At 39.1% G+C, this 23,563-nt stretch overlaps 1 protein-coding gene across 7 annotated transcripts; it reads right to left on the bottom strand.

Moving 5' to 3' along the window:
• Positions 1–20,223: 20,223 nt before the first annotated feature.
• On the bottom strand, positions 20,224–23,101 carry LOC147613332 (mannose-6-phosphate isomerase 1-like). Of its 7 annotated transcripts, none has more exons than XM_086782634.1 (7): positions 22,890–23,098; positions 22,728–22,772; positions 21,985–22,609; positions 21,639–21,806; positions 21,285–21,500; positions 20,924–21,190; positions 20,224–20,693 (listed from the first exon to the last, which is right to left on the bottom strand). In XM_086782634.1, exons 3-7 carry the CDS (start codon positions 22,444–22,446, stop codon positions 20,349–20,351), a joined length of 1,458 nt encoding a protein of 485 aa, XP_086638760.1. In that variant the 5' UTR covers positions 22,447–22,609; positions 22,728–22,772; positions 22,890–23,098; the 3' UTR covers positions 20,224–20,348. The 7 variants fall into 7 exon arrangements, with proteins under 7 accessions (XP_086638760.1, XP_086638758.1, XP_086638761.1 ...); XM_086782632.1 differs by having other exon boundaries at positions 22,711–22,772; XM_086782635.1 differs by having other exon boundaries at positions 22,885–23,098.
• Between the last annotated feature and the right edge of the window lie 462 nt (positions 23,102–23,563).

The following is a 23,563-nucleotide window of genomic DNA, read 5'->3' on the forward strand; positions in this document are numbered from 1 at the left end:
TTGTTATCTCATAATGAGTTCTATATAAGGGATCCTTATCCCATGATTCTGTGGAGAGCTGACCAATCTAAAGAACCCCAGAATCAGTTGGATCTAAAGTTAGATTTGAATTGTAAATAAAAGGACTTAACAAGAATTTTTGTATCGATAGGATCGTGGATCGAGGTTGTCGTGGTAGGAAGAATGATAACCCACAACTCGATGAGGAAGAACTCAACTTGGATGTCCGTAAAACTCTTCATAGATCGCAGCCTGGACCTTTCAAGGGTGAAGGGAAAAACGTGGGCGAAGATTGTGGAGAAGTGGATCGAAGCAATGGAAGAGTACTTTGATGTCACCACATACAATGAGAAGAGAAAAATGGCTCTTGCAAAGCTGAAGAGAGTAGAAACAGCCAGAGTAGCATGGAGAAACCACTGCGAGACAAACCGTGTGAATCGAAACACTTAGACATGGAATGATCTCAAAATTTACCTGAGGAAGAGATTCTGTCCTCCCGGCTTTTTGGAAACAAAGATGAACGAATTCTTAGAGTTAACCCAGGGGAGCAGAACTATTGAAGTATATCACACCAAGCGTTCGCTCTCCTCCGCTGGTGGATGAAGAACAGCTGATGGGCCAAGTTCATTCGGGGACTGAACGAACCTTTGAATATCCTAGTGAAGAATGCCAAGCTAGTTTCCATGGCGGAAGCACTGCGGATGGCGAAGGATTTCGCTAAGGCCTTTGATGATGACAAGGTCCCGCCGAAGCCAGCACCATCACCTTTCAAAAGGTTTTTAGCTCCAGAAGGTGATTCCAACCTTCCACTGTCTAAGAGATATAAGGGTCAAGCCCAGGATATGGGAAGTTCCAGAATGGAAGAAATGTCCTTTTCCCGAAACTCAATCCCTTGGAATTCAACTTCAGAAGTTCCACCCTTGAACAAGGGAGTGAAATGCTATAACTGTCAAGGATTTGGACATCGCAGTATGGATTGCCCAACTCCTTTTGAACTAAGGTTTTCAGGGCAGGAAAGTTAGGGATCAAGATTCCAGACTCTAGCTCCTTCCTTCCAGACTAATCAGGTTTCTTTCTGCCAAAATCAGAGAAATCCCAGAGGTAGCCCCTCTAACCAACCCGCAGTTTTAATCCAAAGTAATGCAAGACCTTTGCCTCAGAATAGGGGAAGTGAAAGAGTGATGTTCCCAAATTGGCCGTCCACTTCCCAAGGAAGTAACACTGGAAGTGATTGAAGAAGGAGAAGAAGATGAAAGAGATTATACTCCACCTTACGAGATGAGAACATCTCGTGTTTTTTTAAGTGGGGTAGGATGTAAGATTCCTCCCTCCAGCTTTTGAGGTGTACAGGTGTAAGAACCTCTCCTTATAATCTTGTAATTATTCCCCTCTTTGAAATAAAAGAAAGATTTTGTTTTACACTGTTTTGACCTAAAGAGAAAATGTCTAGAGAGAGGTAATCCAAAATTGAGATATTTTTGGATATAAAAATGCTCCTAGTGTCTAAAATGGTTTCCCCTGAAACAAAAATTCAAAAATAACTTTCCAATGTGCATTTGGAATTAATTGAAAATAAGTATAAAGGACCTTAGCCTAAGGGTCCACATTTTCAGATATTTTTAAATTATGCTCTAATTAAGGTTCCTATAGGCCAATAGGATCAATCCAAGTGTGGGGAGGAGATAAATCCAATTTATAAAAGAAAAACCCCCAAAAATGAGTAAATGCTCACATAAGATGAAGAGTTGACTAAGGATAAGGTTTATTAGTAAAAAACTATGAGTATTACTAAAAAAAAATGAGATATTTTGGATATAATGATTCAATTTTGACACCTTGGTAAGGAGAAGAGGGCACTTCAAGGAGGCGCCCATTTCACATGTGTGGTGGAGTTTTACACTCAAAAATATTGTGATATTTTTATCTCTCCTCTCTCCTAGATCAAACCAAATCAAAAGGGAGCCAAACTAGGTCCAAATCTTGTCCAAATTCAATCAAACTGAACCTGGAAAATTCTAAAAACTAGTTCGACTTTGTTAGAGGCTTTCCACACCTATAAATAGATCCTTAGTCCTTTGTAAAAAAAATGAGAACTATTCTATGCCAATATTATACTGAAATAATGATATTTTCTATTATCCTGTAAAAATCCTCTACAAATTGAAGAGATTGGAGCTTCTCTCTCTCTTCAATCTTCCTTGGAGACTTCATCAACATACCAAACCAATTGATTGGTTGGGGGCCTCTACTTTGATCAAAGAATCAAGCAATCTAGGAGGTAAAATGTGGTTTATGGTCTTTTTTCTTTAATCTCCAAATGTTTCTCTCTTCTCAACCCCTCTCAAGCTTGAGAAGCATTCAATTGAATGGCTTTTTACTACAATTGAAGTTCTTTAATGAATTGTGGTGATAAAACACATAAATTTCTATTTTTGCTTAAATTAAGTATTTTTAAAGCATGTCTCTCTCTTCCCCAAAGAATGGTCATTCCTATGACCTATTCTATATTCAAATGAAGCTTCTCATGAAGCAATTCTCTAATCTAAAAGTAATTTCTATGCTTGTCAAATTGAAGGCCAAATAAGTGGCTTTTTAATGCTTTTATGCTATTTAATTTATGAAGAAATTAAGAATCAAGATGGATATTGATCCAATTAATGGTTATTCTAATCATAGGGATATTACTAAACTTTATGCTTTTAAATTATTGAGAATTATCAGTAATAGCAGGCAGCGAAGCTATGGTAAAATTTTTAAAAAATTAACACATAAATCATTTTCATTCATAATATGAAAAGAGGACTTCCTACCATATTCTAGGATCCTAGATTAATTGAATGATTCTCATTATAATCATGGAAAAATTAATTTTTATGTTTATGCATAAATAGTAAATTAGAAAAAAGAGGAATGTCTAGTAATCCATTTTTATGTTAAAAGAGTAATCCCCATGACAATGCAAATCCATGTTTTCCAATGAACTAAGAGAAAAATTATGGTGCTAAAATAATGTATATTTTATTAAAAAATTAAAGAAGGATTCTAGATAAATTTATCTTTTTGTATAGATAAGTTTAAATGATGAAAGAGGAATTCCCACCATATTGAAATTCAAATATTTAAATGAGGAAAGTGTAATTCCTAGTGTAAAGAAATTAATGGTAATTTTTATTTAAATTTTAAGAGAAAATTTAGTTAAATTTATCTTTTTACTTAGATAAGTTTCAATGATGAAAGAGGAATTCCCGCCATATTTGAATTCAAATATTTAAATGAGAAAAGTGTAATTCCTAGAATATTGGAATTAATGAGTATTTTAATTAAGTTTAAAGATGGAATTTAGATAAATTTATTTTATCTATGAGAAATATTTAAATGTTAAAAGAGGAGTTCCTATGACATTTGGAATTCCATCATTTAGATGGAAAAAGAGAAATTCCTAGCATATTAAATTAATGGGTATTTTATTTTAGATGAAATTACTTTATGAGAAATATTTGATGATAAAAGAGGAATACCCATGACATTGGAATGCAATTAATTAAATTAAAAAAGAGGAATTCCCATGGTATTTGAGATCCAAGAAATTAAATGAGAAGAAGAGGAATTTTTAGTATCATTCAATTTATGATTAATTTTTAGTATCATTCAATTTATGATTAATTATCAAAAGTGGAAATATGGGTAGAATTGATTTTTGTAAATCTCATGAATTCTTTTATTCAAAAGAGGAATATTGAATATAATTCATTTGAGAAATTGAGAATGAACATGGAAATAGTCTTCGAGAAAAAGAAACTTTAATTAGGCCAAGAAATTGGCAAAAATTTAAAAAAAGTCCCATTATCGAGATCAACCTAGAAAAAGCTACTAAATGGGATTAGAATGTGAATGGATGTGATAAGATGTGTATGGGATGTGATAGAATGTGAATGGATGTGATAAGAGGTGTATGGGATGTGATAGAATGAAAATGGATATGATAAGATGTGTATGGGATGTGATAGAATGTGAATGGATGTGATAAGAGGTGTATGGGATGTGATAGAATGTGAATGGATGTGATAAGATGTGTATGGGATGTGATAGAATGTGATAAGATGTGAATGGATGTGATAAGATGTGTATGGGATGTGATAGAATGTGATAAGATGAAAATAGGATGTGATAAGATGTGATGTAATGAGAATGAATGTGGATGTATATGTGGAAGAATGGATGCGGATGTGTATGTGGAAGAATGGATGTGGATGTGTATGTGGAAGAATGGATGTGCATGTGTATGTGGTGAAAGAATGGATGTGGATGTGTATGTGGAAGAATGAATGCGGATGTGTATGTGGAAGAATGGATGTGGATGTGGAAGAATGGATGAGGATGTATACGTGGAAGAATGAATGTGGATGTGCATGTGGAAGAATCGATCAAGATGTGTGTGTGGAAGAATGAATGTGGATGTGTATGTGGAAGAATGAATGTGGATGTGTATATGGAAGAATGCATGTGGATGTGTATGTGGAAGAATGAATACGGATGTGTATGTGGAAGAATGGATGTGGATGTGTATGTGAAAGGATGTGATGTCGATGTGAGTGAATGAATGAGATGTGAATTGGGAGGTGAATGAATGAGATGTGATGCGAATGAATGTAATGTGATGTGATGTGGATCGGGGTAGATATGAATGGATAAGATGTGAATGAATGTGATATGATGAGATGTGAATATGGGTTGATGCGAGTGGATGAGATGTGATGAGAATAAATGAGGAAAGATGAGATGTGATGAGATGGAAAATGATGTGATTGGATGAGAATGGGTATACATATGAATTGGATATGGATTAAGTAATGTGGACGGATGTGGAACAATGTGAAAGACGAGTGTTCATTATAGGAACTATATTTATGACCTGTTTTTAAATGATTGTTTTATGTCAAAAATGCTGGGGAAGTATTTTTGACCGTCTTGTGAATGAGGTCATGGTGACCTAACTGATAAAGTTGCAACAGCTGACAGAGAGTCAATGGAGGACGTCTCGCATAGCAAGGTCGACCGAGGTCTTGAAGAGCCTCGGCTCGATTTAAATGGTGAGCTTTCGGTACGGTGGATGAGAGACCAAGGAACCGGCCTATGAGTGAAGCACTAGGTCACCTTCGAAGGATTCTAGAGGGTGCTAACCATACGGTGCTCGGGCTCTGGGTCACCGAAGATACCCACATGTGCATCAGGGAAGATATTGGAACAAGGAGTAAGAGTTGTTTTTTGAATTCAGGCATGGATCTGGTTGATTGACCTTGCTGGTCCTCAAAACGGATGAGTCCATGGCTCTTTTATATGGATTTGTTGGTTGATCTTGCTGATCTTCAACGGAGATTCCATCTTGATTTTTATAAGTGAATATATTGTTGGGTACTATGAGCTAGGAACTATCGAAAAGGTCCCCGAGGGACAAGGAACTATCGAAAAGGCCCCTGAGGGACAAGTGTGAGTGTTGGATGAAGGAATGATTCGAAATTAGGATTCAACCGGATATTTTGGAGGATTATGATTAGTGACACTATAATTTCATTAAATGATTGTCTTAAAGATAGCTGAATCTGTTAAAAAGGCAATTTCATATTAGGTGTGTAAGTGGTGTGACTGGCGTTAAATTTGCACATGAATATCCGGCTAGGGGGCATGGGAACTCTTTTTCCTGGTACCCGGGACAAAACCTAACCAAATTCCTAATTGGATCCCATCACTACAGTGGTTGGGCAGTTGGCTAACCCATGGGACTGGATGGACTGGATGGGCTGGATTGATGAATCCGTAAAATGAGACTCAATTCTGTTATAGTACAATAGATGAACTAAATCCCAGATAGTAGTTGTTCTATGGAAAAAGAATCAACGGCTGTGCCTCTCGATGGGGAAAAAAGTGTTGGTTTCTATGATTCAAGTGCAAGTTTCTTCCTTGATCTGACCAAGTGACTCACAGTTTCGGTCGGATCAATTTGGTCAGTAATGACCCTGACTACGTTAGAGTACAATTATTTTTTTTGGAGGAATCGCCCGTGCTTTTCGGTAAAGGGAAGTTTTTCCGGGTTCGATTTTTGAAGAACCAAGGGATTAGTCTCTTGTCCGGATATCAGTGGTGGGAGAGGCCTCGAGTGAGGGATCCTGCCTCGCGCAAGAAGTGCTACTTCCGCTGCTAGCACCCTCGAATCCGTTGCGTGGAAGGGGTAGGGATCTTTCACATGCTTATATAGTTTGTGACCCAATCGGTCGGCCCTATAGATTTGCATGTAGGGAGGTCTTCCACACAATGTTTATTTTTAAAGGTTGTAGAGCCCTTCAGGATACAAATTGACTTGCTATACAAGTATTAAGAGTCGTGAACTATTGCTAAAGAAGTGCTTCCAAATAAATCATCTTTCATAATGAAAGTTGAAAATAAATTAAACCTTGCACATGAAGGGCACCTTAAAATGAATTTCTATTACTTATTTTTTAATAACTACTTTATAGGACAATTCACTTGATTCTTGGAAAAGTAATCCAAGCCGTTAAGGTAGCCTACATGATGTTAAGAAAGGTCCCTACAAGGGATCGCTTGTGGGTAGCCTCATGCATAAAGCTAAAAACAAACAACTTGTGTGAAGCTAATAGTTCTAGCTTCAGATATGCTACACATTGATCTACAAAAAGCTAAACAAGGTATAAGGCTCATCACAAATTTGAGAGACCATTTCCCTCCAAAAACAACATGGAGTACTTGATAATGCACGCAATTATTGTTATGGCTCACCCTAACCCCTCTTGACACATCCAACAAGAGATTACCTGGTGAACCGCAAATGTCGTGAGGATCTTTCCAATGGCTGAGCTTGTCTCCAAGCTCTACAAATCCTTGAGAAGCAATTCCACCGCGCCTCCCGCCTGCGAGCTTTGTCACACTGCCGCATTGCACTGCGGGTACTCGTCCCTCCTCTCACCCCTCAATTCACTCACACACACACACACTCACTAGCATGCATTAGGAAGAGAGATTAGCAAGAGCAAGACTCAATTGCACAATGGTAGAGTATGTTGTATTATGAGAGAAATTTACTTATATACATGGCCATAAGTGTTCACACTCACTTAAACTGTGGCTGACCCAGCACTATAGGCTCATAAGAGTCCTAATGCTATGAGAATGACTATTCTCATAATATACACATGTTCCAAGATTACCCAAGGAGAGTTGCTTCATTGTAACTTGTCTCACTGAATACAACTCTAAACATTTTAAGTGTACAAAACAGGCAATTGTCCACGGTACCTTTAAATGTGCTTACACGATTGCAAGCCAACGCATGAGAAACGGTAAAAAAGAACGCAAAATATAACACTTTGAAATGGGTAGAAGAACATGCCTTAAAGTAGAAACCACAAGAGCAAACAAAACCTTCTAAACCTAAGAAAAACAAGGAGCAACAAACTATCCAAACCAAAGCTGAAATAAAGGACCTGGTTAAAGAGCTTGTGGAGGACATAACACCAAAAGAGCCAAAAGCTACACATGATGCAGAAGCATCCACCGCAAAGGCTACCACACAAACCACAAAACCCCTATGTGTGACACAGGATACAAAAGCCCAAAAGAAAATTCAATCTCATCGCATGGGCAAACATAATGAAAACTTGACGATCCAAAGAAAGTCAGAAGATGAAACAAGTTCTGATTCGTCACAATGCACTTAATAGACCAATCAAAAAACTAGAACCCACCTAACCACCCCAAATTGAAAATCATGATCATATGACATATGTGGAACGCAAAAAGCAAGCTTAAGAGAGCATGCTTAGCATGGTTGAGTGCCTTATAGGATCACCGGTTGTGATTGAACCTCATGCCAATCCTAAAAAAGCAACCAAAATACAAAACCTGGAGGAATACCACTTCCCCTTTCAGGAGGAAGACATACTCTCTATAGTAGGTGGCAGATTACACGAATTATGCGGTTGAAAAAGCACGTGAGGAATTCGATGAATCCCTTACAAAATTAAAGCAATCTCTCAAAACCTCATTTGGAGGAATGCTCTTCTCTCATGGTGGTGAAGCCAGCAAAGCATCAACACTTGCACCTTTAAGGGCTTAACATGAGTTATACCAAGACATAAAAAGCTCCATGGAACAAGATTGTGAGGATTCACAAGTTTCCAAATAGAACTCAGTTAGAATTTTCAGAGGACTAAGTGTGCCATTGTACACATTGGATACTCTTGAAAAAGCTGAGAGCCAAAAAGAGGACGAAAGTGAATGGGAATATAAAACAAAAACGGGATCTAAAGCTAAAACACAAACTGAAACATCCATGGTTCCTCTTGAAGATTCTATCATGGTATGGTTAGATTTCCCTATAGGCAATGATGTTAAGCGCAAACGCGTGTTGATTAGCCCTCGATCTAGTCATTACATCATGACAATAGACACTTGGGTATCATTGGGACAACCTAAACTCATCCTACAGACAATGGTCTTGCAAGAGGAGCCAATGGACAAAACATTGAAGTTCCCGGTTACTTTAGCTATGCTACTCAAACGATCGGTGGAGATGTGGAATTTAGATTCCATGTTATGACAGATCCCCTTGAGTATGATGTTGTCCTTGGTGGAACTTGAATATGTGACTCGTATTCAATCGCTGAATCTATGAAAACAATCACCTCTTGAACACTCTTGCAGGCATTGTACAATTGCTATTTATGGGAGAAAGATACTTTGGAGGAGCTAGAACTTCCAACATATCTTAGTGAAAAGATCCCTAGGATTCTGATTGGGGATTGGAACTTTTCAATAAAATCACCCCACCCCACAGCTCAAGCACAGCTTTATCCAACACAAGAACACAATCTCATGACCCTCGAGTTATGGGATTTGTTAGGTCAACCAACATTCATGGCTCATCCTGAAGAAAGAATTTTCTTTACACAAGACTTGAACATGCCATGTTTGGGATACTTTGAACATAAAATGTATATTGAAACTAACCCCCTTGCAAGTTTTTGGTGGTTGAGTATGTGTTGGAAGCAGATTTGATCTTGGGGCATAAATGGACTATTACTACCCAAGCACCACTGTGCTTTGCTAGCGATAGGGTCTTCATGATGGTCAACAACACTAATCCCATTGCCAAAATTGAACAAAGTGAAGACAGCCTCGCTATGGACTTTAACCCCAATAGCTTCACCTGTAGTTCGATGAGAATAGAGGCCCAAGCAACACCAAGCAAGTCACTCAACCACTCGTGCATTCAGCACCTACACAAGAGCTTGGTTGTTCAAGCAACCCCAAATGGTAACCAACCAGAAGTCTTACCTACCGCCTCGACAACATTTGAGCCAAAAATTCAAGGATCAATTCCCACGTCTGCAAATGGAGACTTATGAGCACATCAAAGACAAACTCACAGTGCTCTTTTCACCCCTCTAGATGTGAAGTGTAAGTACAGAAGCTACGAGGCAGACATAAGAACCTACTCTCTCAAGCAAGAAAGTAGACAAGAACTTGTTGCTCGCAAGATGGTAACCCAAACAAAAAACAAACACACACACACACACACACAAACACAAGGGAGTCACACATATGGCTCACCTAAAAGTGGTAGAATAACACAAACAACTCCCAAGGATCTTAAATAGCCATTCCATTTTTGTTAAGCTTATAGCTTACTATTCTTTTGGCTAAGTTAATGTAGCAACTGCTCTATGAGTACATATCCATACTCATGCACTAGAGGACATTTGCACAAAGCCTCACCATCGACAACTTCCAGGTACATCTCTAGATGGGGGGCCATGGTGGGTAAAAGTCTGGTCAATGGTACAACCCATCACCTAGAATTTTCTTTCAAATTACAAACCTTTCCAAAGGACGTTACCATACTCACAAATCAATGATCGTCAATCCTTAGTGAAGATATCTATATTAGCATTGCAATTCGACGTAATTCTTTCAATCCTCACTACTAGCAAGTGGCTACTTCAACAGAGAGTAGTTCAATAAGAGTCTATATGACTCACTTCTTGTACTTCATGTATATCTGCTTCCTAAGAGCACTTAAATATATATAAAAACATAAAAAAGCACATGGGAATAAGCATGCAAGAACAAGTCCTACTAAACAACATTTGACAAGAATCCTGCCACACAAAGGGACATCATCAAAGGCCAATTTTTTCAAATGATGAATGTCGCTTCAATGAATCAAATGAGGAACTGAGAATCACCATCTCATTTTGATTTGAATCCTTCCCTCTCTTCTTTCCCATTATTAACATCTCTTAGCATCCCCACACTAACACAAATCACATGTAGCCTTGCTTATGATTTTGCCAAAAACAAAGAGCAAAAAAAAACCCCAAAAAAAAACATGCTCACACAAATATAAAAATGTAATCACTCGCAAAAAACCCCACCTCCCCACCCCGTTAGGAATTCCCAATAAACCACTAACCTTTTCATTCACTGACTAGCTTTTCTTATTCCTTATGAATTCACAAAGACCACTGAAGGTCACTCAACATCAAAGCCATCTACAAGCTTGTCAATTCTCCCCACACAAAAGTCTTCAACGCGATCAAGAGGATGCGATCGCCATAAGGAAGGGAGGAATGCGCCATAAGGAAGGGAGGAATGTTAACCCATTCCTAGGGTTAACAAGAGCTACCACCATTATCTTACATCAAGGAGTCAAGGTAGATACACCAAAAGGTCATACATTCAAGATATGAAACAATGGTGTCCAAAGCTACAACTTGGATGGGACCCGTAATGGTCTGATGGAATACTTAAGGAGGCGATTCCCACTTCAAGAGCGTGTGATAGCAAGTTAGGATGAAGTCCCAAGTGATGTACCACAATGTTCACATAGGGGGTGGCAAGATGACAATTCCAAGGTCAATCTTTCTTTTGCCCCATTGCTTCACTTGGTTTAGATGAGGAACATCTCGTAGCATGATCATCTTCCATCATGTTGTCATCTAAACGTATTGCTTCTTTACAACATTGATCAAATGTTTCTGGATTGGATACAATGAGTAAGTTGTATAAGTTGTTTTTCTTTAAGCCCATCATGAAACATTTCTTCAATTGAGAATCGTTTAATTTTTCCCATGACTCACATCGTGAGTCCAAGAGCTTTATCGAAGGATAAAGTCTCTAATGGTTTTGTTTGGTTTACATTCAATTGAATAGAGTTCTTTCACTACACTCCAGCGATTACCTTTTCTTGAAAAGCTGTGGATAAAGGTTGTTTTTAAGGTTCTAAAGTTGGTCTTGATCACGGTATCAATGTGATGAACCATCGACTATTTCCCACTAACAACGCATGTATCTTGGTGGGATAGTTGGGATTTCCAAAGGCTTCACATCTCTGTTCAAATATTTGAATGAATTGAATAGGATCCATTATTCCGTCGTATTTGTCCATGATTTTGGAAATCTACATATCTGTATTTTTGTTGCTCCTCTCTCTTCTCTTTTTGAATCTTGTACATCTCAAAATATTAGTTTTATAATAGATTCACTTATTATTTTATTAACTGTCCAAGAACTATACTAGATTAGCCCAGAACTCCAATATCTCAGAAAACTTATTTTTTATTTGAGCTAGTTTCGAATATCTCAAAAGATATGACATTCTTAAATACATAGATCTGAAATATTTTTCCTTCGCACTCATCTACATTTGCACCCGCAGTATCGGCACTTGTGATGAAACTGATCAGGGAGGTCTTCGTCCCCCCCTTGTCCTCGTCTTCCTACTCATGTTCCTCGTTCACATTAGACGATGTTGGTCTATCTCCTTGTGCAATCACCATCACATTGAGGTCAGGATGTTTACACTCCTCCTCTAATGTATCTTCTTGGATATCAATATGGTCACTATCCTCAAGAGCAAGGAGGCAAGTGTGCTATCGAAAATTCATCGACCTCAAGGATTGACTTGCATAATTTGCCATCATGGACTGCCATCTAGTTTCTTGTAAAAAAATGCTTATTCACAGCGTATTGGAAGAAGGTAAGGTTCTTTGCTTGCTCGTAGACACTTCGCGGAGTCAATAGACCAAAAACTTGTGGGCTCTGTTTTCATGGCAGCATCTCTACCTCTGTATTGTGTACGGAACCAACAAACCTTCAAAATGACTTGTAATAATGTGAGTGCTCTTATGGGTAGGGACTCACTCAGTCCTTGGGCAACCCCCCTTTCTAGATTAGTCAATATGTCCAAGGAGTGGGCATCTAGGGGTTGGAAAGGGTTGGTACCTATAGGATTTGTGGAAATGTTAGGTAAAGGACCAAAGCTTGATGGGATTGCAGTGTGACAGGGGGTGTAAAACTTGATGACACTCTTGTTGTTGGCATGGCAAATGGTATTGGGAGTTGCAGTTGCGGCATAGATCTCAATGGCTCGAAGATGTTAGCCATTGGGTTCGGCCCACGTAGTCCCTTAATCGTTGCCATGTCTGACGCTGTCAATTGCTCCTTAATGTGAGCAAGCATACATGTTTTTTTTTAACTTTTTAGATTTTCTCATAGTACAGCCTCAAGAAACCTGGCGTACTCTTCGTTGGGTCAAACGAGTGTCCGTTTGTCCTAATTAGCTTAGATGCTACACGTACGTGAACAACCTTAGGAATATTTGTTCGAAAAAAGTGCATACTAGTAACTTCCATGATGGAAGAGGAGGTCCTAAAGCCTATTTTCCATCATTGTCTCAAGATGAAAAAAAAATTCAGGAAAATTTTTCCTGTTTTGTACCCCATTTTTGAAGGTGTTCCAAAAGAAATTTGAAAAAACTCTATATGAGAGAGTTGTAGTATTTTTGGAGTACTACAACTTGGTCTCTCTAAGTCATTCATGATTTTGTCGTTTAGACCCTTAAAAAGTAGTCTGAATATGGTTAGAAGTCGTTTTCACGCTATTTTTTTTTTACGATTTTCAGTGCTTTTCGGGCTGTTTTTGCCTTGATTTTCGGGTCGAATTTTGAGGCTGCTAGTCGGAGGCCAAAATGATCGATTTTGCCTTCGGACAGTCAAGACCAAATTTGAAGAGCTCGATGTCGAATTTTCAATGATCACTAGAGCGCCTTCATCGGACTCATGGTTTAGGAGATACAGGCCTTCGAACACACGGGTGTTTTCAAGAGTTTTTTTTCACTGATAGAACCCCTTTCACGTCTGAAATTAGCAAGGTGCAGTTCACGACGTGAAACGAACCTCACGGATTTTATCAAATTTGATTTTTTTTTGCTTTTTGCGCGGGGACTGTTTTACGCCGTGAGACAGTGTCTCACATCATGAAATGCTTAGGGTTTCACACTATGAACCAGACCACAATTTTTTTTTTGTTTTTTTGTATAGGGACTGTTTCACGCTGTGAACTCATTCTTCACGGAAAAACTAAATTTGATTATTATCTTTTTGACGCGGGAACTGTTTTACACTGTGAGACACTGTCACGTCGTGAAATGCTTAAATTTGATTTTTTTTATAAACACGGGGACTGTTTCACGCCGCGAGACACTTAGTGTCTCACACCGTGAAATGCTTAGGGTTTCACACTGTGAACTGGACTTCACGAAAAAATTAATTATTATTATTATTATTATTATTTTGCGTGGGGGACTATTTCATGCCATGAAACGCTTAGGGTTTCAGGCCGTGAACTCCGCGAAAAAATTAAATTTGATTTTTTTTTTTGGGTGTGGAACGCTAGACGTGAGACCATAAGGCGTGAGTGTAGAAATGGTTCATGCGCAAACCAATTTTCAAATTATTTTTTTTAAGAGTACTGGGAAATCCAAATTTCCTTGTTTGTAGGGAATATTTTTTAAATTTTAAAATGGGGAGATATAGGCATTTTCCCATAAAGATAAGTGGGAATAAAAAAAGTCAACCTTTTTATGACACCCTCTTACACCCTTCATAAATGACTCCCAAAATGGACAATTTGACAACTCATGGACATCTACTCATTGAATGCTCATTATTCCTAATGAGTTATGTAAAAAAGTGATTAAGAATTAATCAAAGATTCATCTTTTCACTAATCTTTCTCTCTTTTACACTAATCAAGGACTCTAATTAACCACTAATCTCTAATTAATTCACACAATTGAGCACATCATTGGATAGAGCAAAGAATTGCTAAGCTATGTGCATCAACTAATGTGTGAATTAGAGATTAATTAGACTCTTAATTTTGATCTCTTCTTTTAAGGCAAAATTAAGCAAAAGAGAGTTAAATTCCTCCAATTCCTCCAATTATATGATCAATTTGGACTCCAAATAATATATTTTCTATATTTTATGTCTCTTCAAGTGGATTAATCCCCTTAATGTTAAAAAACCAATCAATTAAGAGAAATAAGTCATTTTCAGGAGTTTTTTCAAGTGGCTACTCCTAATGCTATTACAATGACTACTCTCATAATATATCTATGAAATAAATCACTTGGGACTTCATCCTAATTTGCTATCACACGCTTTTGAAGCGGGAATCACCTTAAGTATTCCATCGGGCCATTACGGGCGCCCATCCAAGTTGTAGCTTTGGACACCATTGCTTCATATCTTGAATGTATGACCTTTTGGTGTATCTACCTTGACTCCTTGATGTAAGATAATGGCGGTAGCTCTTGTTAACCCTAGGAATGGGTTAAGAATTATAGCCAATCCGTAAGAGAAAGACCCTAAATCTAGTAAGATAAAGACCCTATCTAGTTATCCTTGGTGGTTTTTACAGTAAAAAGTAAGGAAGCAAGAGAGTAACCATGGTTACTAGTATGGCACCAGGGTAGGGAGGGGAACCATGGAGAGAGAGAGAGAGAGAGAGAGAGAGAGAGAGAGAGAGAGAGAGAGGCATTGATGTGACTGATAAATATTATTTTGCATCATCTCTATAAAGTTTGAGCCTAACCAACAATAGAGTTTTGCATGTGAAGTTTCATTGTATTATATTCAATCGATTAGCTAAGGCACATTAGTTAATTCTCCATGAAAAAAACACGTAAGTGCGCTACATCATGCCCTCCATATAGTTTACATGATTAACCTCAAGTCTCAGGATGTTGATCTATATAAAGCTTCTTCAGCAAACCCTCAATATTCTAGAATCCTTATTCCTTGTGATAAAGCACCAATTTAGTATTACATTGTATGTGATGGACTAGGGAGATTTTGAATACATGGTCCACTATTTGTACCTCCAATTACATTGTAAGTGATGGACTAGGGAGATTTGGAATACATGGTCTATGGATGTTTTGTGGCAGAGAAGGTGGATTGTAAGGAGAAAGACTGAGATTTGGAATACATGGTCCATGGATGTTTTGTGGTGGCGTAGAGAAGACGGATTGTAAGGACAAAGGCTAAGGTTTGGAATACATGGTCCATGGATGTTTTGTGGTAGAGAAGGTGGATTGTAAGGAGAAAGACTAAGATTTGGAAAACGTGGTTCATGGATGTTTTGTGTTAGAGAAGGTGGATTGTAAGGAGAAAGGATGAGATCATGCAAGGGTAAAAAGGGTTAAGCCGTTTCCTAAATGGGAGAGCTGATTCAAGATGCGTGCCATAAAAAAGGGGCTCAACCAAACCTGATCAATTATTGCTCTAAATGGCCAAAATGTTGAAGGTACATGTTGAAATATATGATGTACAAGGTTAAGGATGAGAGGAAGAGGTAACGGAGGTGTGAACACACTCAAATAAAGTGGGCATGTGGGTGGAAAAGGGATCTAGGGCTAGCCTAATCGTAGCCCTTGGTAGAGCCGACCCTATTTTTTGTAACAAGAATAACATGGAGGAGAAGGGTAAGCCAACTTTGGAGTGGTTGAAATAGAAAGCAATACAAGAAACTTTCTATACATCTTGTGTCTTCTCTCAAGCTATGGAGTCTCTATGATGATTCGGTAAGTTGTTTATGCTTGCTCATTATTTTACACTTTGCTCTCCTCTTGTTTCCATTGCTTCCATTGTTGTATGCTCTAGATACCCATGATTCTTAATAGTACATGAGCCGCCACTCTTGCCAAATCATGAAAGAACAATGTTGGATGGTAACCATTCAGTGTGAGTATGATCTATCCTAAGAGTAAGTGCACTCGGGACCTTGTTCATCCTCTCCTTAAATGCAAGGTTATCATCACGAAATGGATATACACAATTGAATATTGCTTTAATGGATCTTTGGAAGATTACAATTCTCTACTAGTGGGCAATAAAAAGTTTGCATGGGTCAAGGGATTCGACTACTAGTGGACTTTTCTCCCCATCATTATCTTGGTATTGGGAAATATAGGGGTGGTGAGTGATGTAAATGGATGGGATGTTCGCTCTCTTCAATGGTACCTAAACATTTTAGGGAATTGGGTAATGTGGTGCTTTCATTTCATGCTAAAGCATGACTCTCATGCTCCAGTCTATGTCATATGGCATTACTTTTTATTATCATGGGATATGGCATGGTTGTGATGGTGGATAAATTAAAGGATCTAATATGTCTTTCTCCTTTCTTTATTTTGTTCAAAATATGGTGATACTACTATTTAGACAAGGTAGAGCATAAATCTTGGTCTAGCAGTGCACACTGAAAGGTTCTCTAAAGGTCTTCGTAAAGGTACATGGATAAGTGTAGAAGGTGTGAAAAAGAGACACTTTTCTCAAAAACTATATGGATGCATGAGCTTTTACAAAGAGGAGGTTTTGGGAATTTGAGAAAGTAGAAAGAGGTGAGAGAGAGACTCTTTAGGAGTCCTATATGTGTCATTAGGTTGATTTTCCACCTCACTTTGGTTTGTTTCATATACATATGTGAGCTCTGGTATACTAGGCAACGGTCTAAGTGCATCCTCACTCCGATATGGCATAATCGATGTAAGGCCTTGGGAATAATATAATACTACTTTTTGGAGTTTGCACTTTTGTATTTATGATTATTGTATGTTATCATTGGTGTTTTAATCTAATTCTTAGCTTTGCATAATCTCCTTCACCATGCTATCTTAATCTTGAAAAAGTCTTTTGTTGGCGTTAGAGCCTTATATCATGAACTTAGGTCTAGCTTTTGTTTTTGCTTCTTGATTAATATGCAATCATGCTTAATTAGCACATATTATGTTTTAATTAGAGTCTTGATTAAGCTTCAAACACATCTTTTTTCAATGATTTAAATCATGCAGCTGCTATTTTCCTTTGTGGGCTAAATTTGAAGTACTACCATTTCTCTCAACCTATAAGAAGGCTTCATAATCCACGATTGTAGTAGAGTGTGAAGGCACATTCGTGTCCTATGTCCTATTGTTCTCAATCAAACATTCATCTAAAGAAGCAAGGTACCATTGTTTAGATTTTTTCCTTTTGGAATCATTTACTTTTAAAAAGGTTTTGTTAAGTTTGTTTATTTCCTAAGGTTAACAAGGGTTCATACATGGTCGCCTTTAACAGGCTGGTCATATGCAAGAAAAACTATTGGATTTTTAAAGGCAATTCATATGCAATATAATTGATTTTTATGCTTTATATTCTGAATTTCCAAACCTTTCAAGCGTTATTATTATTGCATTGGCAGTTTCATTTTCACCTCATATCCACTAAAATAACCTATTACAATGCTTACACAGCATTAAAAAAAGTGTTTGGTCCTAGAGGGGACAACCCTATAATAAACCTATGTGATCGAGGATCGAGGATTATTGGATCAAGGGGGAGGCATTATAAATATGGTGATCTTGCAATCCTAGTTTGGATAAGGAGGAACATAAATTTTGGTGTAGAAGTGCATGTTCAAAGGTTCTCTAAAGGCCTTTGTAGGGGTGCAAGGTTCAAAGGTTGGATAAATCAAGGTGTCAAAAATAAATGCTTTCTTTCAAAATGAAATGCATGCATGAGTCATGCGAGGAGAATTGTGGGAAAGTAGAGTCTTTTGGAGTCCTTTAAATTGACTAGTGGGTTGACCTAGGCTTCGCATGTTTATGATTCCCACCTTGATATTTTTCAAATTCCTAGAGTAACAAGAGCCTACCTCTCCTCCAACCTCCAAATATATATATATATATATATATATATATATATATATATATAGAGAGAGAGAGAGAGAGAGAGAGAGAGAGAGAGAGAGAGCTGTAAGGTCTTGGCTCATAGTTATTCAGCCCAGATGAGAGGGGGGATTGAATATTATTGATCTAGATGTTCAATGTAGGGCGTTGCTTTGCAAACTTGTGGTCAAAGGTTTCCTACCAGGCTTTGAGCCTTGGAAGGATTTTTTCTTGTCTCAGATTTCTGAATGTACACCCTATGTTGGGAGAGATTGGCTACCTAGCACACGGTTTTTGTTCAGAGAGGCTGATATCAGGGGACCATCTTCCCCTCTTATTGTAGCCATTGTCAGAGCATGAAGAAGCATGAGACCATTCTTGAGACAAAGGCTTCCTAGGTCTTTCGATGAGGTCGACTGACAACCTATTATGTGGAACGAGTTCATTAGGGATGAGGCCGGTCGACATCTCGTTACATGTAGTGGTCAGAATGGGAGAGATGTACTTACATAGTTCTTGCTTGGAAGACCTTTAAGAGTCTTTCAGTGGATCAGAGAGCTGCATACATTCAACATCTTAGGGGCTCTCGCATATGTATTTGTCAGATTGATGCAGCTATTTCGCATGAGTGGCTCGTTGGGAGTTTTCATGGAGATTATCATCCAAGTTGGCTGGGAGTCTTTTCGAGGATAGGCATATCTCTATAGGTCATTGCTCTCCCAGGCCACGAGGCTACAGATTGCATTATCTATTCTATCATGCCTGGAGGGACATTGAGATGTAGCATGGAGGGGATCATCCCAGATACTAGGCTTAGTCCAGTGAGGATTGTTGGTCATTCGGGGAAGCACTGGTTCATTGATCCTTCTCTTCACATAGTGACTGGCATGGCTCTTGGTGTTTGTGGCTATATGGTGGCAGTCGTATCAGATATCTTCAGTGGGATCCAAGAGAGTGGGAGTGGATTAATGCCTTTGATCCATTGAAAAGCCTTCTCTTTTTCAGTTTCACCGTGTGGAATGCCAGGCTTCTCACATGACTTGATAGATGCATAGGATCCCTACTCTCAGGCCTCATTGGGAGAGTTATGATATCTCTCCAGTGATATAGCACAAATATTGGCATAGGCTGTGGCATTCATACAGAAAGAGCCAAATCTCTCATTTCTTTTGGTTATTTTTACACGGTGGTTTTCATTCGTAGAGGTATTGCCCAGCATGGTTTATCATAGGATGTCCCTCACTTTGATTATACACCCCCCAAACAAAGGATTGGCGCTGTTTGGGATTGTTGCCAATATTACAGCATGGCAGATCTCAAGAGAGAGATGCATGGAGGCTGTCCAAATTTTCGGGTTTCAGTGCATTAGTACTATATGGCGTGATATCATCCATACTCTCATGGCTACTTGGGCTCATATTCAGGGTCCTCTCCTGCTGCGCAAGCAAAGCGCATTGTATTTATGCACGAGGGGGACCATGGCATTTTCTTTTCCTGTAGTCCCATAGGTCTCTCATGGCATCATGATGCTTCTCAATGGTTGAGATCACCTTACGTATCGGGGTGATTCTATTCAATTCCGGCTTATAGCCATGATTGTTGTATGTTTTTTTCGTACTTAGTAGAAGTCTCTTTCTTGGAAAAGAAAAAAAAGGGAAAAAAGATGTACGGTCTTGGGAGTAATACTACTTTTTTGGAGTTTGCAGACTTGTGCTTATCATTAGTGTCTTGATCCTAGTGTGAGCGTTGCATAGTGTCCTTTACCATGCTGTCTCTAACGCGCTTTGATCTCCAGCTCTGTAGAATTGGAGATCTGTATCTGAATTCGCTGTCAACTCGAAATGGGTTCTGGCTGGTACAAACAAGATGTCTCCACCTTGTATTGAGTCTTAGCAGGTTAAGGTTATGTATGTTTCTCAGTCTCAAGATGTTCCTCTTCCTGGTTGGTGCCTAGGTAGGCTACAGTAACCTAGAAAAACTACCAAGGGATCATCAATTCATAACTGTACAATTGCTCATTTGTGAAAGTAGGACCCAGGTACATCAATGCTTTGCTGTGAAGGCACCAGAGCCGTTTCACACCAGCAAGTAGAGAGGAGAGATGAATAAGGTCAGTGACTTAAATTCTATGAAGTGGACTCACCATATAAGACAGCATTTGGTTTCAAAAAAGGCAGCTGCATCATATTTATCAACAGCACCCCATAAATAATATTCTTGGTGATAATAATCATGATAAACTAAGATAAGTTTCCATTGCATGTCCCATGGTATTGATGGTTTACAGCAAATTGACATGCTCTGAGAGCACTCTTGAGTTTACTCCTGCTCTGTAGAATTGGAGATCTGTATCTGAATTCGCTGTCAACTCGAAATGGGTTCCGGCTGGTACAAACAAGATGTCTCCACTTTGTATTGCACTGTTGGATCGAACTTTCTCGTGGAGTTCTGCCATGTCACCAGTGCCTTGAAGAACTATCACAATAGATGGTCCTGGAATGGTGGGAAATTCTGCCGTGTGGCCAAGCGGTACAATGCAACTATCCATTTCAAATTCATCAAATGGTGGTAGGTAGCGCTTGGTGTACTCATTCACACGAACTCCTGAAAGAATCTGAGGCGGTTCCTGCGCACAAAGAGTAGTAACCATGTGTAAGCACATCTGTACCTTCTACAAATAAGGCCAAGGGTCTTCACAGACATTGCAGGGAGGGACTGGGGGGGATCCCCTGCCCATGAGGAACAGGCAGTTCAGATCTCTGGACCACATCTGTAAAGACCCTAACATATGATAACATGGGAAAGAGTGTATCAAAATAGAAAAAGGGGTGATGAGATATGTGATGTGAGGGTTACCTGCTTGTATGTTAGCATGGTACACAATGTATTTGTATCAATATATTTGGGTGTGAGCCCAGCCCTGACCACATTATCAGATGTTGCCATGCATTCAAGGCATTCCCCCGAGAGATAAGCATGAGGCTCATTGGCATCTAGATAGAGTGCCTGTCCCGGATCTAATTGGATATAATTGAAGAAAAATGCAGACAGAACTCCCACGTCACCTGGATATTGCTCAGCAAGTCTCATGACAAGGAGTTCTTTTGAAGTCAAAAAACGTTCCTGGCCATCATTTTGAATAACTCTCAGAAAACCTCCACACCTTCTAAAAACGGATATCGTCAAAGGGATAAAATAAGATCAATGAGATCCTAACCTGTCCTGCTTTTACAAGCCTTGAGAGGAGTTGAGTAAGTGCATGTGTGATTACATCTTTACTTGCAGTCATGATGGTGGTAAATGCAGCTTTCAACGTCGATTTAGCCAGTTCTGCACTCGAGTCAGTGATGGAGAGATTCATCAAAGCATCTGATAAGCACTCTCCAAGCACATGCCGTAGCTCCGGCACCGTCTCTATTGTATGCTGGAGTTCCTGTGTGTACAGAAGAAAAAGAGTGTTCTAACATTCAAGGATAGATTGAGAAAAGGGGGTGTTTTACACATAAGCTATGCATTCAAAGAGAAGCATAATTGGCATTGAATAATCAGGGAGAAAGCTCTGGATACATACTGGAGGGCTTACAAAACTACATAATGCCTCAAAATTTGTGATAGCGAAAGCCATCTCTGGCTTGTGATTGGCATCCTTGTAAACATTGGGTTGAAGTTGATGCAGCTGCTTTGCTAGTTGCTTGTCAGGATGGGCTTGGATTGACAATGCCTTCTCAACCGAGAGAACCTAAAAACAAAGGAATTGCCCACTGAAAACTGAAGAGATTGTCCTCTCAAAACAATGGAACACTGAAAGGACATGCAGATTGTTCAATGAAAAGCTAAGCAGAAAGCATTGGATTTATCCTCCAATTACCCACTAAAAGCTATAAATGAAAGAGATGAACTGTGCAAAATTCTCTTACCTTGAAGAGGAATGGCAGATCTGCGCCCCATCGCTGTAGGACCTTGTCACCCAACAATTTTGGGTTTCTTGAAAGCCAGTCCTTGAGAAGTATGTATCTTCTTTTGCAGCCATTATCATCATCATCATCATTGGCATCATCAACACCATGATTAACATTATCATTGGGATTAGCATCCTTAACCTCACTGACAGTATCATTGACATCATCAATGGCACCATCCACATCACGAACCCCATGATTAGCATCATTAACTTCATCATGGTCATGATCTAGAACCACAAAGGACGGGCCTGAGTCATGGGTGCCCATCCAGAGCTCTGCATAAGGCTTGTCTTGCTCAACGGGGGACCTGGATTGGAGGGCATAGAGCCTGCCCACTGCACTCTGCTGGCCTATGCGACCCCATGCATAGTTCTGAACACTGCATTGCAACCTCACTACCCTTCCGTCCCCCCCCATGGGGGATACCGTCTCCAAAGACCCAATAACCCACCAGCATCAAAACCACTAGCTGGAAAACCACACAGCTAGAAAACCATCACAGTAGGGCAGTTGTCCTCAAAACCCACTTCCAAAACCACCCTCCTCAAAATATCCATTGATTCAAATCAGTTTTCCACATCTAGAAAACCAAACCACAATCCTCCATCGGCCTTCCACCTATCAAAATGGTGCAATTCAATGACTGAAACCAACAATCTCAAAACACTCAATATCTGGTACCAGCCACAGGCTCATACCATAACCCTGTTGATCAGGGCGAAACCCACTTCCTTTGCCTCATGCTGCAAAAACCCAAGAGAGCCCAAATTTAGAGAAAATTAAAAGAATGAACCCAAAACGTTAAGCAGGCAGAGAGAGAGAGAGAGAGAGAGAGAGAGAGAGAGAGAGAGGAACCTCACACTCAAATTCGGACTTGCAGTGCTGATCAGAATGAAGACGAAGAAGAAGGTGATCAAAACAGAAGACAGCTTTCTTCCTTCTACGGAAAAGAAGGGGTCTTGTGTGTATATTATCCGTGTATGCACAGCACACGTCGTCTGGATGTGCAGCCTGCCTCGGACTCGATTCAAGAACATCTTTGATCCACGATGCCTACACATATTTTCTAACCAATTTATACGCCCTTTATTTCTTCAAATCAGCAAACTTCAACGCATGTCTTTGTCCATTTTTTTTTTCCACATCCTTTATACACATGGCATTCCACCCCTTAAAAAAAAAAGAAACCCCTTCATGATGGCAAATCTTCTACTCCAAATAATGCACTTGATGTCAAGAAAATCAAGCCATCTCAAAATTGTCACCTTCACAAACTTTAAATTTTACATTTTGGGCCACTTGGGTCCAAAGGGACGCTTCTTGGGTTATTCTCTATACAGGGTCTCCACTTTCTGCACCACCTAGTGCCTAGCTTTTGTTCTTCTTTTCTCTATCCACTTCCTTACAACTTACCACCACTTTATGTGTCCATAGCCATATAGCTTTAAATACAGAGGTAGTTAAATATGTACAATGTTAAAATAATATGTATTCTCGATGATTTAAGTGGAAAGGAATGTGGTATAAGCAAGCA

This window comes from Cibotium barometz, chromosome 44 (genome assembly GCF_041138505.1).
Source record: "Cibotium barometz isolate CiBa-2024 chromosome 44, ASM4113850v1, whole genome shotgun sequence".
Lineage (NCBI taxonomy): Eukaryota > Viridiplantae > Streptophyta > Polypodiopsida > Cyatheales > Cibotiaceae > Cibotium > Cibotium barometz.